Source organism: Leptonychotes weddellii, chromosome 7 (assembly GCF_054177405.1).
Source record: "Leptonychotes weddellii isolate Sample4059 chromosome 7, ASM5417740v2, whole genome shotgun sequence".
Taxonomy (NCBI): Eukaryota; Metazoa; Chordata; class Mammalia; order Carnivora; family Phocidae; genus Leptonychotes; species Leptonychotes weddellii.
Window position 1 is genome coordinate 111,152,050 of NC_138375.1, and position 14,755 is coordinate 111,166,804.

The window sequence follows — 14,755 nt, forward strand, 5'->3', positions numbered from 1 at the left end:
TTTTTCTTAACCTTATATTAATGTTGCATGTGACCTCATTCAATTTAATTTCCACATCAAGTTGTAGATTCAACAAAAGAGGAACTAAAATAAGACACGTATACTAAAAAATAAATGACTGCATAAGCATGTTTTGGGATTGCCACTATAAGTTAAACAGATTTTATTTATTCAAGATTTGTCCTAGTGATGAAAATAAAGAGTATAACTATTTTTTTTTTTAAAGATTTTATTTATTTATTTGAGAGAGAGAGAATGAGAGACAGCATGAGAGGAAGGAGGGTCAGAGGGAGAAGAAGACTCCCTGCCGAGCAGGGAGGCCGATGTGGGACTCGATCCCGGGACCCCAGGATCATGACCCGAGCTGAAGGCAGTTGCTTAACCAACTGAGCCACCCAGGCGCTCCAAGAGTATAACTATTTCTGTTTTGAGAAAGAATTCTAATTTTTGTTTTAAACCAATTTAATCAGTATTTTAAACATTTGGAAAATGGTTTCAAATCACCCTTGAAGTAGATATACTAAATATCATGGTAATTCACACTTTTAAAAAGAGCTCACAAATATGTATGATATACTGCTGGTAAGCTCAATAATTTCAAAGTGGATTTTACTATTTATAGTCAACAAAACTGAAGCACAATGCTTAAAGATACAAATAATCTGGGGCGCAAGGGTGGCTCAGTTGGTTAAGTGTCTGTCTTTGGCTCAGGTCATGATCTCAGGGTCCTGGGATCGAGCCCCACATCGGACTCTCTGCTCAGCGGGGAGTCTGCTTCTCTGTCTCACTCTCCCTCTGTGTGTGTTCTCTCTCTCAAATAAATAAATAAAACCTTAAAAAAAAGAAATAATCTGGTCTACTACTGAACTGGCCTACTACTAAACTCAGTGATGATATATTGAAGTAGGGGTGGTTCCACAAGCAATTCCCCATCACCTACAATAACCACCCTTATCAAAACATAAATAATATTTCTAAATATGCAAAGATGCTACGCTCATAAATTGAAAAGAGAAGCTATCGGGGCACCTGGCTGTCTCAGTCCATGGAGTGTGCAACTCTTGATCTCAGGGTTGTGAGTGTAAGCCCCAAGATGGGCAGAGTTTACTTAAAAAAAAAAAAAAATATATATATATATATATATTTTTTTAAGATTTTATTTATTTGAGAGAGAGAGTGAGCACAAGCAGGCGGAAGGGTAGAGGGAGAGGAAGAAGCAGACTCCCTGATGAACAGGGAGCCTGATGTGGGGCTTGTCCCAGGACCCTGAGATCATGACCTGAGCCGAAGGCAGACGCTTAACTGACTGAGCCACCCAGGTGCCCAATAAAAAAAATATTAAAAAAAGAGAGAAGTTATTGCTTTAACACTAGATTCTAGTTTTAAATAAACTTTAACACTAGAGCTAAATTAGATAGTTCTTCTGAATGTTAAATTGGATAGCAAGTACACAGGTGTCGATCATAAGAGTGTCTAAAATCTTTTATACTTTTGCATAAAGTATTTCATAATAAAAGATAAGTTTCAGGACTTTACAGTTGTTTCCAAATATTTCTAAGAATAGAGATTAGTGTATTTAAACAGGATACCAGAGTTATCAAAATTAGCTCAGAATAACACTAAATTAAAAGTATGGTCTTGGTTTACTCCAAGAATAGCTGTAGAAAAGGCCACCCCACAATACCTTGTGCTCTCCCTTTCCAACCAGGGCCTGGCAGAATGGCTCCCATAAAGAAGGGTGGCAAGAAGGGCCATTCTGCCACCAATAAGGTAGTGACCTGAGAATATACCATCAACATTCACAAGCGCATCAATGGAGTGGCTTTCAAAAAGCAAGCCCCTTGGGCATGTAGAGAGATCTGGAAACTGGCCATGATGGAGATGGGAACTCCAGATGTGCACATTGATACCAGGCTCAACAAAGCTATCTGGGCCAAAGGAATAAGGAATGTTCAATACCGTATCTGTGTGCAGTTGTCCAGAAAACACAGGAGGATGAAGATTCGCCAAACAAGCTCTATACATTGGTTCCCTATGTACCTGTCACCACTTTCAAAAATCTACAAACAGTTAATGTGGATGAGAACTAATGGCTGATTATCAAATAAAGGTATAAAACTGAAGCAAAAAGGAGGGAAGGAGGGAGGGAAAGAAGGAAGGAAGGAAGGAAGGAAGAGCCATATTCCCTAACTGGAAAAAGTGCTATGTGGTTACAATTACTGGGTTGAACTTCCTGTATCTATTTTAAGTAATGTTCTACATGACTGGCACTATTACTCTAAATAGTTTTTATCTGAATATTTATGCCAAATAAGAAGCCCTTTATTTTATTATTATTTTTTTTTAATTCTGCGAGCATCTACAAGGGGATGGGCATGACCCAGTTTAGGATGTACAAGTCAGGACAATTAAGGGCATCCCCGGGGAAGGGACAGCAAGAATGGTATCTATGCAGGTGCACTATAGTGGTGGGAGGTTGATTATATACTGGGAAACTGATCAAATGAGTAAATATATAAAGAATAACAGAAGCCAGGTTTCTCACTGTCAGAAAAGAATTAGGAATATCAAAAGGGGGGTGCCCAGACGGCTCAGTCTGTTTAGCGTCTGATTCTTGATTTCAGCTCACATCATGATCTTAGGGTTGTGGGATCGAGCCCACATCAGGCTCCACAGCGGGGATTCCGCTTGACATCCTCTCTCTCCCTCTGCCCCTCCCCACCCCAAATAAATCTTAAAAAAAAAAAAAGGAATACTGAAAGGAAGAAATATAGGGTGAACCCTACGATATTAGACAGGAATTAGAAGTACCATTGTGAACTAATGGGTTTTTTTATATATAAAGAGAAAAGTAAATATACATGGAAATGTGTATACTGTTATGTGTGTATCTGTATATACATACACATATTCCCTAACTACATCCACTGATTACACTGAGAAACCCTGAAAGCAGTGAGATTCCAAGAGCAATGAGCACACCTAGCATCCAGATCTTGATTTCTAAATACCATTTTCCAGTAAACAGAACTAGGAATCCTTGGAAAAATAGATAATTACAAGACTAGAGCAGGGTAAAAAAGAAAAAGCCAGAGATATCTTGTGGTACCAAAACAAAGTACTCAAAGAATGATGAGGGAAAAAAAAAAAAAGAAAGAAAACTTGAGCATTAAAATAAATAATAAATTATTATAATCTACCTGAATAACATAAGAAATCATGAGTCCATACAAATATACATTTAAAAATGAGTAAGTTAAAACTTTTGCATAACGGTGTGGTACCCAGACTCCAAAACAGCTCCCCATGATCCTTGACTCCTCGTACTCATACCCTTTAGTCATCTCTCCCACTTTGTACCAGGAGTGGTCTCTGAAACCAAAAGAATATAGCAAAAGTGATAGTATGCCACTTCTGAGATTAGGTTATAAAAGATACTGTGGTTGCTCATTCTTGCACTCTCTCTAAAGGAAGCCATGTCTTAAGCATACTCAGGCAGCTCTATGGAAAGACCCATGTGGGAAGGCAATGAATCCCTTAGTCCAATAATCCACAAGGAACTGAGATCTGCCAACAACCATGGAAGTGAGCTTAGAGGGGATCCTCCAGCCTTCAGAGAACTGCAGCCTCAGGCAACAGCTTGGCTGCAACCTCAAAAATGACCCTGGGACAGAATCATCTAGCTATAAGCCATTCTCAGATTTCTGATCTTCAGAAACTGTGTGATAGTAAATGTTTAAGTTTTGGGGTACTTTCTTCTATAGCAATATATAAATAATACAAGCAGGATAAGTACATATTCTCAAAGTACCTCCCAACAAATTACTTATTCATTACAAAGAGAAAAAGAATTAACTCTATAGTAGAGAACCCTGGTAGACATTACCTTAATCAAGTGATGGAAGTGAAAATTCTCAGTAGTGGGTCAAATTGAAATTGCATACCACTTGACAGAATGCAACGAGAAGAATCCAACCAAAATCACACACCACTTGATAGGATGGAAAGAGAGCGACACAACATCGCTTCTGTCACATTCCTGCCAAAGACCCATGACCTAAATCTGATTATAAGGAAAAAAAACCCAAACTGAGGGACACTGCAAAACAACTGGACTCTAATGTTTGAAAAGTGTCAAAGTCATGAAGCTAAGAAAAGACTAAGGAATTAAAAGAGACCACAGATAGATAACAAAATGGAACAAGTAACTCTGGATTGGATCCTTCCCTATAAAACAACTGGCAAACTCGCATGGGGTCTGAGGACTATATGGCAATAAGATCTAAATGGAAATTTCCTAATTTTGAATGCTATATTGTGATTATGTGGCAGAATGTCCTTGTTTCTAAGAAATATACGTTAAAGTATTTGGGTCGATGAGACATCACGTTAATAACTAATATTAAAAACTACCTTTTATATAGTCCATATTTCCTTTCTACTCATCCCCCACAGGTTTGCAGGGTGACACTATCCTCATTCTATAGACAAGGAAGCTAGCACATGACTCAATAGGCATGTTACTCCAAAATCCTTTTTTTTTTTCTACCATATCACTTGCTGTCAGCATTCACTGAATGTTGCTGACAAAAACTGAATGCCTACTATGCATCAGATACTGGGAATATAATGAGTAAGACCAGGACTTTGCCCAGGAGAGCTCAGTCCAGAGAAGGAGAATAATTAATCATGTCTACGTACTAAGAAATAGTTCTATAGTGGAACTCTACTGCTTGCATGCCTGGGGCATGCTACACAGAAAAGCCATTTCTGTTAGGTCTCCAAGGATGAATAAAGAATTCAGAGGAGGGGGTGGGGTGAGAAGACATTCTTTGTATAAGGAAAAGCACAGAGACTACAGGAAAATGATTCTGAAAAGGATCAATTAGAACTGTTTGAATTACAGCAGTATTTCTCATGAAACACTAATATGTATTACAGGAATAAAGGTGGCACTATTTTTTGTCCTAAATTTTATCCACTTTTAATACATGTTTTTAAGAAATACTACATATTTCTACAGATTTAAGGCAATAATTTGCCTCAAGACACTAGAACACAAAGCAAACGATGTCCATCTGTGTTGCAATGCACAAACTGCATTTCATCATGGGTATTATCGTCTATTTGACTCCACTGATCTATCCAGTTTCTTGTCCTAATTCAATATATATTTGAGATTTAATCAAAGCTTACTATATACTAAGTATTCCTACTATACTAACCCATTCCTCATAGAGTTATAACTAGAATATCAAAGTTCTTTTTTAAAGATTTTATTTATTCCAGAGAGAGAGCACAAAGGGGAGGGGGGACGACAGGGGGGGAAGTAGAGAGACACTTAGGCAGACTCTGCTCTGAGCACAGAGCCCAATGCAGGGCTTGATCCCACCACCATTGAGATCATGACCTGAGCCAAGAGTTGGATGCTTAACCTACTGCACCACCCAGGTGCCCCTAAAAAAAAAAAGGAAATGTTTTTATTTTATTCTATTTATTTGTCAGAGAGAAGAGAACAAGCAGGGGGAGCAGCAGGCAGAGGGAGAAGCAGTTCGCTCCCCTCGAGCAAGGAGCCCGATACGGGACTCAATTCCAGGACCCTGGGTTCATGACCTGAGCCGAAGGCAGATGCTTAACGACTCAGCCACCCAGGCATCCCTAAAATATGGAAGTTTAAAATGAAAAAGTCCTTCGAGGGTGCCTGGGTGGCTCAGTTGGTTAAGCGTCTGCCTTCAGCTCAGGTCATGATCCTGGGAAACCAGGGATCGAGCCCTGAGTCAGGCTCCCTGCTTGGCAAGGAGCCTGCTTCTCCCTCTCCCTCTGCCATCCCCCCAAACCACCCCTCACTTGTGCTCTCTGGCTCTCTCTGTCAAATAAATAAAATCTTTAAAAAAAAAAAAGTTCTGGGCACCTGGGTGGCTCAGATGGTTAAGCGTCTGCCTTCGGCTCAGGTCATGATCCCAGGGTCCTGGGATCGAGTCCCACATCGGGCTCCCGGCTCAGCGGGGAGCCTGCTTCTCCCTCTGACCCTCTCGCCTCTCGTGCTGTTTCTCTCTCGCTCGCTCTCTAAAAAATAAATAAAATCTTAAAAAAATAAATAAATAAAATAAAAATAAATAAAAAAAGTTCTTTATTAAAAAAAGAAAGTCTTTAGATTCGTAAGCCTCCCAAATAAAATTATTTTGAAATAAACATGAGCAAAGCATATCTTTTTTAATTAGGTGACCCGTCTACATCTACCCATGAGACAATTAATATTGATAATAGCCTAACTGCACAAATACTGCCAAATATATATTTGTATTCTTTTGCTACGGTGCACCTGTTTGAAACCAATTTTCATATTATACTGTAATGAAAACAATATACAGTAACACATTTAATGCAGCCCTTGATGAAGATCTCTTTTATCATTTAAGAAAATTACCATTTTTATGGGGCGCCTGGGTGGCTCAGTCGTTAAGTATCTGCCTTCAGCTCAGGTCATGGTCCCAGGGTCCTGGGATCAAGCCCCACATCAGGCTCCCTGCTCAGCGGGGAGCCTGCTTCTCCCTCTCCCACTCCCCCCTGCTTGTGTTCCCTCTCTCGTTTTGTCTCTCTCTAATAAATAAAATCTTTAAAAAAAAAAAACACCATTTTTAGTTTGCTCCTTCACAACAAAATGACAATGATGTTTCATTTTAATATATTTTTTTAATTTACCAAATTTTGTGCTTCTGATATTATATTTTGATTACATATTTTAATTAATTTACCCAGGACCTGTCAATCTTAATCCAAGTGTACACTGTTTCACAAACTCTTATTTGTATCCATCAATAGTATTAGTTTGAAAAGCATTCTAATAAAGTTAGGAAACACTACATATGAAGGAGACAGCAGTTTATCTTCAGAAGCTAAGGGAAATGAGTGATAACAACGTGACTGTTATAAAAATTAAATAAAAACTGAGGAGGTGTCCACTGAATCTGGCAATTAAGTAATTGCCTTACTAAGCAGTCCCAGAACAGTGAATAGACTTTTTTTTTTTTAAGATTTTATTTATTTGACAGAGAGAGACACAGCGAGAGAGGGAACACAAGCAGGGGGAGTGGGAGAGGGAGAAGCAGGCTTCCCGCTGAGCAGGGAGCCCGATGGAGGGCTCGATCCCAGGACCCTGGGATCATGACCTGAGCTGAAGGCAGACGCTTAACGACTGAGCCACCCAGGCACCCCTGAATAGACTATTCTTTTAAGAATTTTGGCACTGAAATGCCAGAGATGGGAGGGATAAAGAGGAAGGAATCAGCTATAGTGGACTAGGGAAGTTAAAAAGTTTTTTGTTGTTGGGTTTTTTTTTTTTTTTTAGGATGCAGAAATCTTGAATAAGCTTGGATGCAGAGGGGACTTAAAAGAGACTGGAACTAGGAGAGCGGAGAAAAATACTCAAGAGCAAGGACCTGGCAGGAAGAATAGGAAAGCATAAGTTAGCTTGACAAAGGGAAAAGTATAGCTTCTGCAGAGACAAGAAGGAAGAAGAGTGATGACTAAGGTAAATTTGGAGTAATGGCTGGCTAGAGTCAAGACTGCATATATCTGAATCTTGGCTCTTCTTACCATATCATATAATCATAGGCAAATTCATTTACTTCTCCAAGTGTCTGTTTTCCCATCTAACCTGGGGAGAACAGAATTCTCACAGGGTTGTTCAGAAGATTCAGTAATTCTGAAACTGAGTGAGTACTATAAAGATGGTAGCTGTAGAGTTTAGTTTTTGTTCTTAAAGGCCTCAAAGGAAATCTGAAAGAATTCACATAGAAGATTTCTATTTTCTCTGTAGAATAGGTAACTGGGTCACCAACTCACATTAAAACAGAGTGTTTAAGGACATAAGACAGTGATTCTCGGGGCGCCTGGGTGGCTCAGTCATTAAGCGTCTGCCTTCGGCTCAGGTCATGATCCCAGGGTCCTGGGATCGAGCCCCACATCGGGCTCCCTGCTCCTCAGGAGGCCTGCTTCTCCCTCTCCCACTCTCCCTGCTTGTGTTCCCTCTCACCGTGTCTCTCTCTGTCAAATAATTAAATAAAATCTTTAAAAAAAAAAAAGAATGATTCTTGATCTTGCAGAGATTAAAAAACCCATTTAACTCTGATGGAAGATATATGGAGGACAGAACATCCAAACTTTGTATAGTTTTAAGGGAGTTCATACACACCTCTTCAATAATAAGAGATGTTGAGGAAAAGATCTTCTGGTTCCAAGGCACAGTTTGAATACCCAGTTGTTTGAACAAAAGAAAAAGACTGCATCCTTGGATTTACGTATCTAACAGCTACATAAAGGTACATTGCCTGCCAGAAAAGACACTGGACATAGTCAAGAAACCCAGGTTCTTGATCCAGCCCTAGAAAGTCACATGGCCTTTTCAGACAGTAGCTCTAAGATGTGTTGCAGTTCTAATATTTTATGATTCTATTAATTGAACTCTCACTTGACTCTGAGACAGAAGAACAAATGGTACTTTATTTTCCTATGTCACAGTTAAATATGATTTTGAAGGTTAGCCTGGGAATCTAACCACCAAAACTTTATTTCTACAGAAAAAACAAGTATGCTCCTGCATTTCTGGGATGAGGCTGCAGAGGTTTCTGGCAGCATCAGGCATGAGTCAGGTATTCCTATCCTGGGAACTGCCTAGGATATTTTAGCAGCCCTCTCTCTGGCCTAAAATATCCAGAATTGGACTTTGTCAAAACTTCTTCCTTTCAGTCAGCAGTACAGTATACACACTGAGAGTTTAAAGCAAACCTAGATTGGGCACCTGGGTGGCTCAGATGGTTAAGCGTCTGCCTTCGGCTCAGGTCATGATCTCAGGGTCCTGGGATCGAGTCCCGCATCGGGCTCCCTGCTCCTCGGGAGCCTGCTTCTCCCTCTGCCTCTCTCTCTCTCTGTCTGTCATGAATAAATAAATAAAATCTTTAAAAAAAAAAAAAAAAAGCAAACCTAGATTAACAGTTATCCTTCAATGGATGGCTGTAAATAGCAACCTGGAAGAGCCAAAGAAAGTTTCTCAATCCAATGAACTTAGGTAAAGCAAAGAATCATTTCTTAATGGAAAAAAAAAAAAATCTTTCCAGAGATTCTAAGAACCTTATCTTTTGGAGTAAGAAGGTATATCTGCCTTCTAAGATAGATCTAATTCAAACATCCATTTTCAGTCAACCATTTATTAAAGTTCACAGTACTCCACAGAACAGTTTGATAATTTGTTTTGCCATTTTTACAGGAATTCACTTTATCATTACATCTAATAACACTTACAGTACAGTATTTTAAAATAATACTTTTTTTTTTTTAAGATTTTATTTATTTGAGAGAGAAAGTGAGAGCAAGTGAGCACGAGCGGGGTGAGGGGCAGAGGGAGAAGCAGACTCCATGCTGAGCAGGGAGCCCGACATGGGACTCGATCCCAGGACACTGGGATCATGACCTGAGCCGAAGGCAGCCGCTTAACCGACTGAGCCACCCAGGCGCCCTTAAAATAATACTTTTAAAAGAGATTTTATTTATTTATTTGAGAGAGAGAGCATGAGCAGGGGGAAGGGCAGAGGGAGAGGGACAAGGAGACTCCCTGCTGGGTTCAATCCCAGGACCCAGGGATCATGACCTGAGCTAAAAAGACATTTAACCAGCTGAGCCACCATGCACTCCTAAAATAATTATTTTTTTATATTTAGTACTATTACAGTGTTACAATGGTAAGAATCATCCTTTTGTAATCTCCTAATCTTAAAACATTTTGAAAGTATGTAGTATACAGAAAGATGAGTCACAACATGAAAGAGCATAATGAGGAGTAAGATACAAACTTTTACTATGGGATCAATGCATCTACTAAATTGGCTTTCCCTATGACCTCACACATAACCAAGTAAAACCTCAGCAAGGAAGTTAATTAACAGTTTACAAAAAAACTACTTAATCTTACCCATCTACATAAAGCAATAAACTGTTGAAACTTTAAAAAAGATACCAAGTATGGTTTAAATGATTTAATCCTTAAACTCCTTTTTTTTTTAATCCTTATACTCCTGATTGCTTACTGAACCTCCATCTTTTAATTTTAATTCACAAATTAAACTGGTGCCTACCAACCTACCAGAAATGTGTTATTGTTTTTAATTTGAATTGGTTGCCAAAAATCTGGATTTGTGGGTTTCCTTTTAAAGGGGGAAACAGGGAAGATCTGGGAACACTGGGCCCACAGATCCTGGTAATAGCAACATTTGGAGAGAGTAGAGTAGCAGCTGCCCTCTTCTGATAGCATATGTAATTTCTAGTTCTGCCCAATTCTCTTTGCTCACTTTGGTTACCTGCTTGGCCTTTAGAGCTATTAGAGTTTGAAATCTTTATTCTACTGAGGTGTTGGGGATTTTCCCCCCCTTGGTGGGGTATCTTTTGAGGGGTCTTAGAAGAAGCTAGAGGGGCACTGGGTGGCTCAGTTGGTTAAGCGTCTGCCTTCGGCTCAGGTCATGATCCCAGGGTCCTGGGATCGAGCCCCACATCAGGCTCCCTGCTCGGCAGGAAGTCTGCTTCTCCCTCTCCCGCTCCCGCTCCCCCCTGCTTGTGCTCCCTCTCTCGCTGTCTCTCTGTCAAATAAATAAATAAAATCTTTAAAAAAAAAAAAAAGCAGCTAGATATAAGAATCTTTATCACAGAAACAGAATCAATCAAGTGACTACCCCGGCATTAAAGCCATATATATTAAATGTTAATTATAAATAACAGAATACCACTAAAATATACAAGGCACTACTACTGTTAAGAAAATAGCTTTTAGGGGCGCCTGGGTGGCTCAGTCGTTAAGCGTCTGCCTTCGGCTCAGGTCATGATCCCGGGGTCCTGGGATCGAGCCCCGCATCGGGCTCCCTGCTCAGCGGGAAGCCTGCTTCTCCCTTTCCCACTCCCCTTGCTTGTGTTCCCTCTCTCGCTGTGTCTCTCTCTGTCAAATAAATAAATAAAATCTTTAAAAAAAAAAAATAGCTTTTAGTATCCTAACTTTGGTCTGTCTTCAACTCCTCAATGAAGCAAGACATTCAGTCTTTTACCCTTCCACAGAATAAAGAAATTAACCGTTTCAATATTATGGCACTCTAAGAGTACCCCAAAGCCTCCTGCATCTGTATAACAAAAGAAAAACAGGAAGTAAAAAAGGTCTCTGATCAGTCAAAGAGACCACAGAGTTCACAGAACACATGAAGCCCTCATCACTCAGGGCCTACTGGATCTTATTTTAGACATAATTTTAATAAGCTCCGTGATCTGGTTTCCCAGCCCACAACAGATGAGATGCAGCCAACTGGAAAAGGGCTGGGGGTGGTGCTGCAAGAGGCAGACACTCAAAGCATCAAAATCAAAGCTGAAGACCTATAAAGTCAGCAGAAAACCTCAAAACACAGCAGGCTAGGACCATTTGGTGTAGATACAAACAAGCCCAGAGGTCCCAATCCCTGCACAGAACTATACTGGATATTCATAATGACCTTCTCTGGTACACTCTGTTAAAGCATAGGTCAGGAGACTTTAAAGTGTGTATCAAAATAAAGTCCATCAAAAGCTTCTGCCAAAAAGACAATGCATTTAAAGGACTGTCAAATTCACAGAACACTATTTCCCTGTCAAAGAAACAAGATACTGAATTCCTAAAAATGCCACATGTCAAATTTATTTGTTCTCAGCAAAATTTTATTAGAACCAAGATGCAGCAGTTCATGAATCTAAAGTTAACAGAGTATTTAAGTAGAACTATTTTTTCAGAGACTGATAACTGGGAAGGTTCAAGACCAACATCAATTATATAAGCCAACTAAGTTTTTTGGGGGATTCCATTGTAGATACATTACTAGGGCAAAGAAGAAAATAGGAAGGACTAGTCTTATCCATACCTAGGTAAGTCTGCATTCAACTTAAAATTGGTATTACACAAAAAATTGGGGGAAAAAATATCCATTTTGTTTTCACAATCTTACTGACAAGTATACTAAAAATAAATTTTATTTTTCTAATCCCTGGCAGTCTCCGAAGTTGAGCCATACTTTGCGGAGGTCTCTAGGTTATAAACCAGGGGGAAAAAGGCTAACACTGAGTTTTAAAAGTTCAAAGTATCATTGCCTAAACTTGATTTTCCCTATTAAAATCTTTATAAGAAGATATTTTAGAGAAGGTCTACAGAATATGTAGTAACTCAAAATAAACCACATTACTGGAGCAAGTATATTAGAAGATTAAAATACCTGTTTTAAGTTACCTTCTTCTCCAAAAAAAATGTAACACATATCAATTAATGTAGAGATTAAAGGGTATACTTCTTGATCTGTACTTACTCTTTTTCAGGTTTTAAAATAAGAACATGGGGAGAGGGGGAGTAAAAAAAAAAAAAGCAGTCTTCTACAGTTATAATCTCAAATTGATAACTTCCCAATTAGCCTGTATAAGAACTGAGTTAACTACTAAAAGTCTTAAAAATCCATATACATTTTTATTTGGATGATGATTCCTCACTGTGCTCCTGCCCCTTAAATAGTTAAGAAATCTTCGGTGAAGTTTCAAGCTCCTTTTAACAAATAACCTGCTTCATTTTAATACAAGATTTACTCTGTCTGAAGTCTGCCCTTCTTCATTTGTTAGAAATCAAGTAAGTCCAAACAAGTTGGTAAGGATCTAACCTAATTTACAGTAACCACTGGGATTAATTCCACATTAAAGGTCTCTGATCATGAGTGAAATGAAGATCGACTGCCAACTGAGGTGTTTTAATTGTCCCACAGTCCGCATTTTCCCTGAGTTTAGGGCAAGGTGAATATTAGTTCTCTTCCCCTTGCATCTCCATCCCATTCCTCCCTATGGATAACCCCAGAATCTACTCTTAAGTGGCTAGAGATTTAAAAGAGCTTCTCCAAGTAGTCAAGTAAAACACCAAACAAAAATCACCAGTAGTACTTCCCCAACTTTAAGAAAAAGACATGATAGTAAGAGGCACCAGGAGTGTTACAATATTGGGGGGGCCCCTAAATTTTAAGCCAAGCCCATAATATAGAAGCAGTATAAGGAAAACCTTCATACAACTAAATAACCCTTCATCTTAAAGGGCAAAGACATCCTTTCAAATGGAAAAATCGAGCAAAATTCCTTCTAAATTAAAACGATCTCCCTGAACATATCACGTAATTTAAGCGTTAAAATCCACTGTATGAAGAGACTGTAAAAGGAAACTTTGTGTAATTCCTTCAGTGGTTTTCAACGTTCAGGTTTCTACCTCTACCCTTGAAAATTTAACAGCTTTTCTATTAGATCCATTTGTAAAAGTGTAGTTTCTCACTACATCTGGCAACCTCAAAGAACAAAACGCTTCTCTTTCCACTTTCCTCCTCCCTCAAAAGAGTCCTGTTAGGTTTTGTTTTCCTTCTGAACTTCCTACTCTGAGTTTCTGGAGGAGTAGAGTGGACTGAAGTGTGCGACCGCCAAGGGGTAAGTGAACTCAAGAAATACTTGTGGATCGGACAAAAAGGCTTCCTCCGTCTGCCTGAGACATGGGCTCCAAGCTCAGGCGGTTCTGTGGAGGGAACCAGGGCAGGTGGGCGGGTGTGGGCGGGAGGGGGCAGGGGGACACGGGCAGACATGGGGCGAGGAGCCCTTTCGACCTCTGTCAATGGGGCAGCTCAACGCCCCAGCCCCGGCTCCCCCTCCCGGCATGGCCGGACAATGGCCCTCTAGCGCAGCAGTCCCAAGCCGGGGAGAGGCCCTGGGACTCCACACCACGCGGGGCCTAGAAAGGAGGCCAGGGAGGAACGCCCAGCGGGCTAGCGCACCTCCTGCCTAAGCGCGGGCTGCCCGCCGGGGCCTCCACGGGCGCCATCACTGGGAGTGGGGTGTGAAGGGCGCCCAGCAGGACCATCGCCGCCGGCAGCCGGGTCCGAAGAAGCCGCGAGCCAGGCTGAGGCGACGGCGGGAAGTGCAGGCCGCAGCCTGCTCAGCTGGCCCGCCCAGCAACCGGAACCCTCAGCCGACCTACGGCCGCTTACCTTGTGGATTCTCTTCAGAGCCATCGTGGGAGGCGGGTGGCGGTGGCCCCCGGGGCGGGGACGGGGACAGGGGAGGGACGGGGAAGGGGCGAGGGGGCGCGAGGCCGCCTCGGTGACGCGGGTCGGCCGGAGAAGATGGGGAGTTCGGGAGCGCGGGTCCGGCAGGACGGACTGAGGGCCGGGGCCCACTTGGCTCCTGAGCCTGCCGCAGCGGTCACCGCATCACCCGGCGGCGGCCCCTTTATGCGCTGCCGCCCGAGCCGCCGCCGCCGCCGCTACCGCCGCCGCGGCCGTAGCTGCCTCTTCCCCCTAATCTCAGCGCCGCCTCCTCAGCCGCCGCGGATCCCTCCGCCGGGGAGCAAGAGCCCAGGCCTCGGGCTCGGCCGGCGCCGCTTAGTCGGACAGCCAGAAGGACTGTCTGCTGCAGGTGGACGGAGGGACGCGCGGGCGGACGGGCGGGCGGCGCCGCCGGGGTGGGGCCGCCGGAGCGCGGGGTGGGCCCAGGCCGAGGGGCAGGTCGGGAGGCGCGGGGATTGGCGGGCTAGGGGAGGGAGGGCCGGACCGCGCCGGCGGCGGAGGGATACGGGCCGCCCCTGTGAGTATCTTACGCGCGGTCGCCTTCGCCGCCACGGCTGCCGAGAGGATGACGACGCGAAGCGCAGGGGAGAGGTCTCGCGAGATTCGTGGAGCGGGCT

The 14,755-nt window shown here is 42.0% G+C and overlaps 1 protein-coding gene across 1 annotated transcript in view; it reads right to left on the bottom strand.

Moving 5' to 3' along the window:
- The window catches only part of UBE2D2 (ubiquitin conjugating enzyme E2 D2), a 60,215-nt gene extending 45,686 nt beyond the window's left edge, over positions 1-14,529 (bottom strand). The window contains exon 1 of the mRNA XM_081825742.1: positions 14,061-14,529. Within this exon, the coding sequence (XP_081681868.1) occupies positions 14,061-14,084 (24 nt within the window). The 5' untranslated portion in view covers positions 14,085-14,529. The remainder of the gene's footprint in view (positions 1-14,060) is intronic.
- Positions 14,530-14,755: the final 226 nt, after the last annotated feature.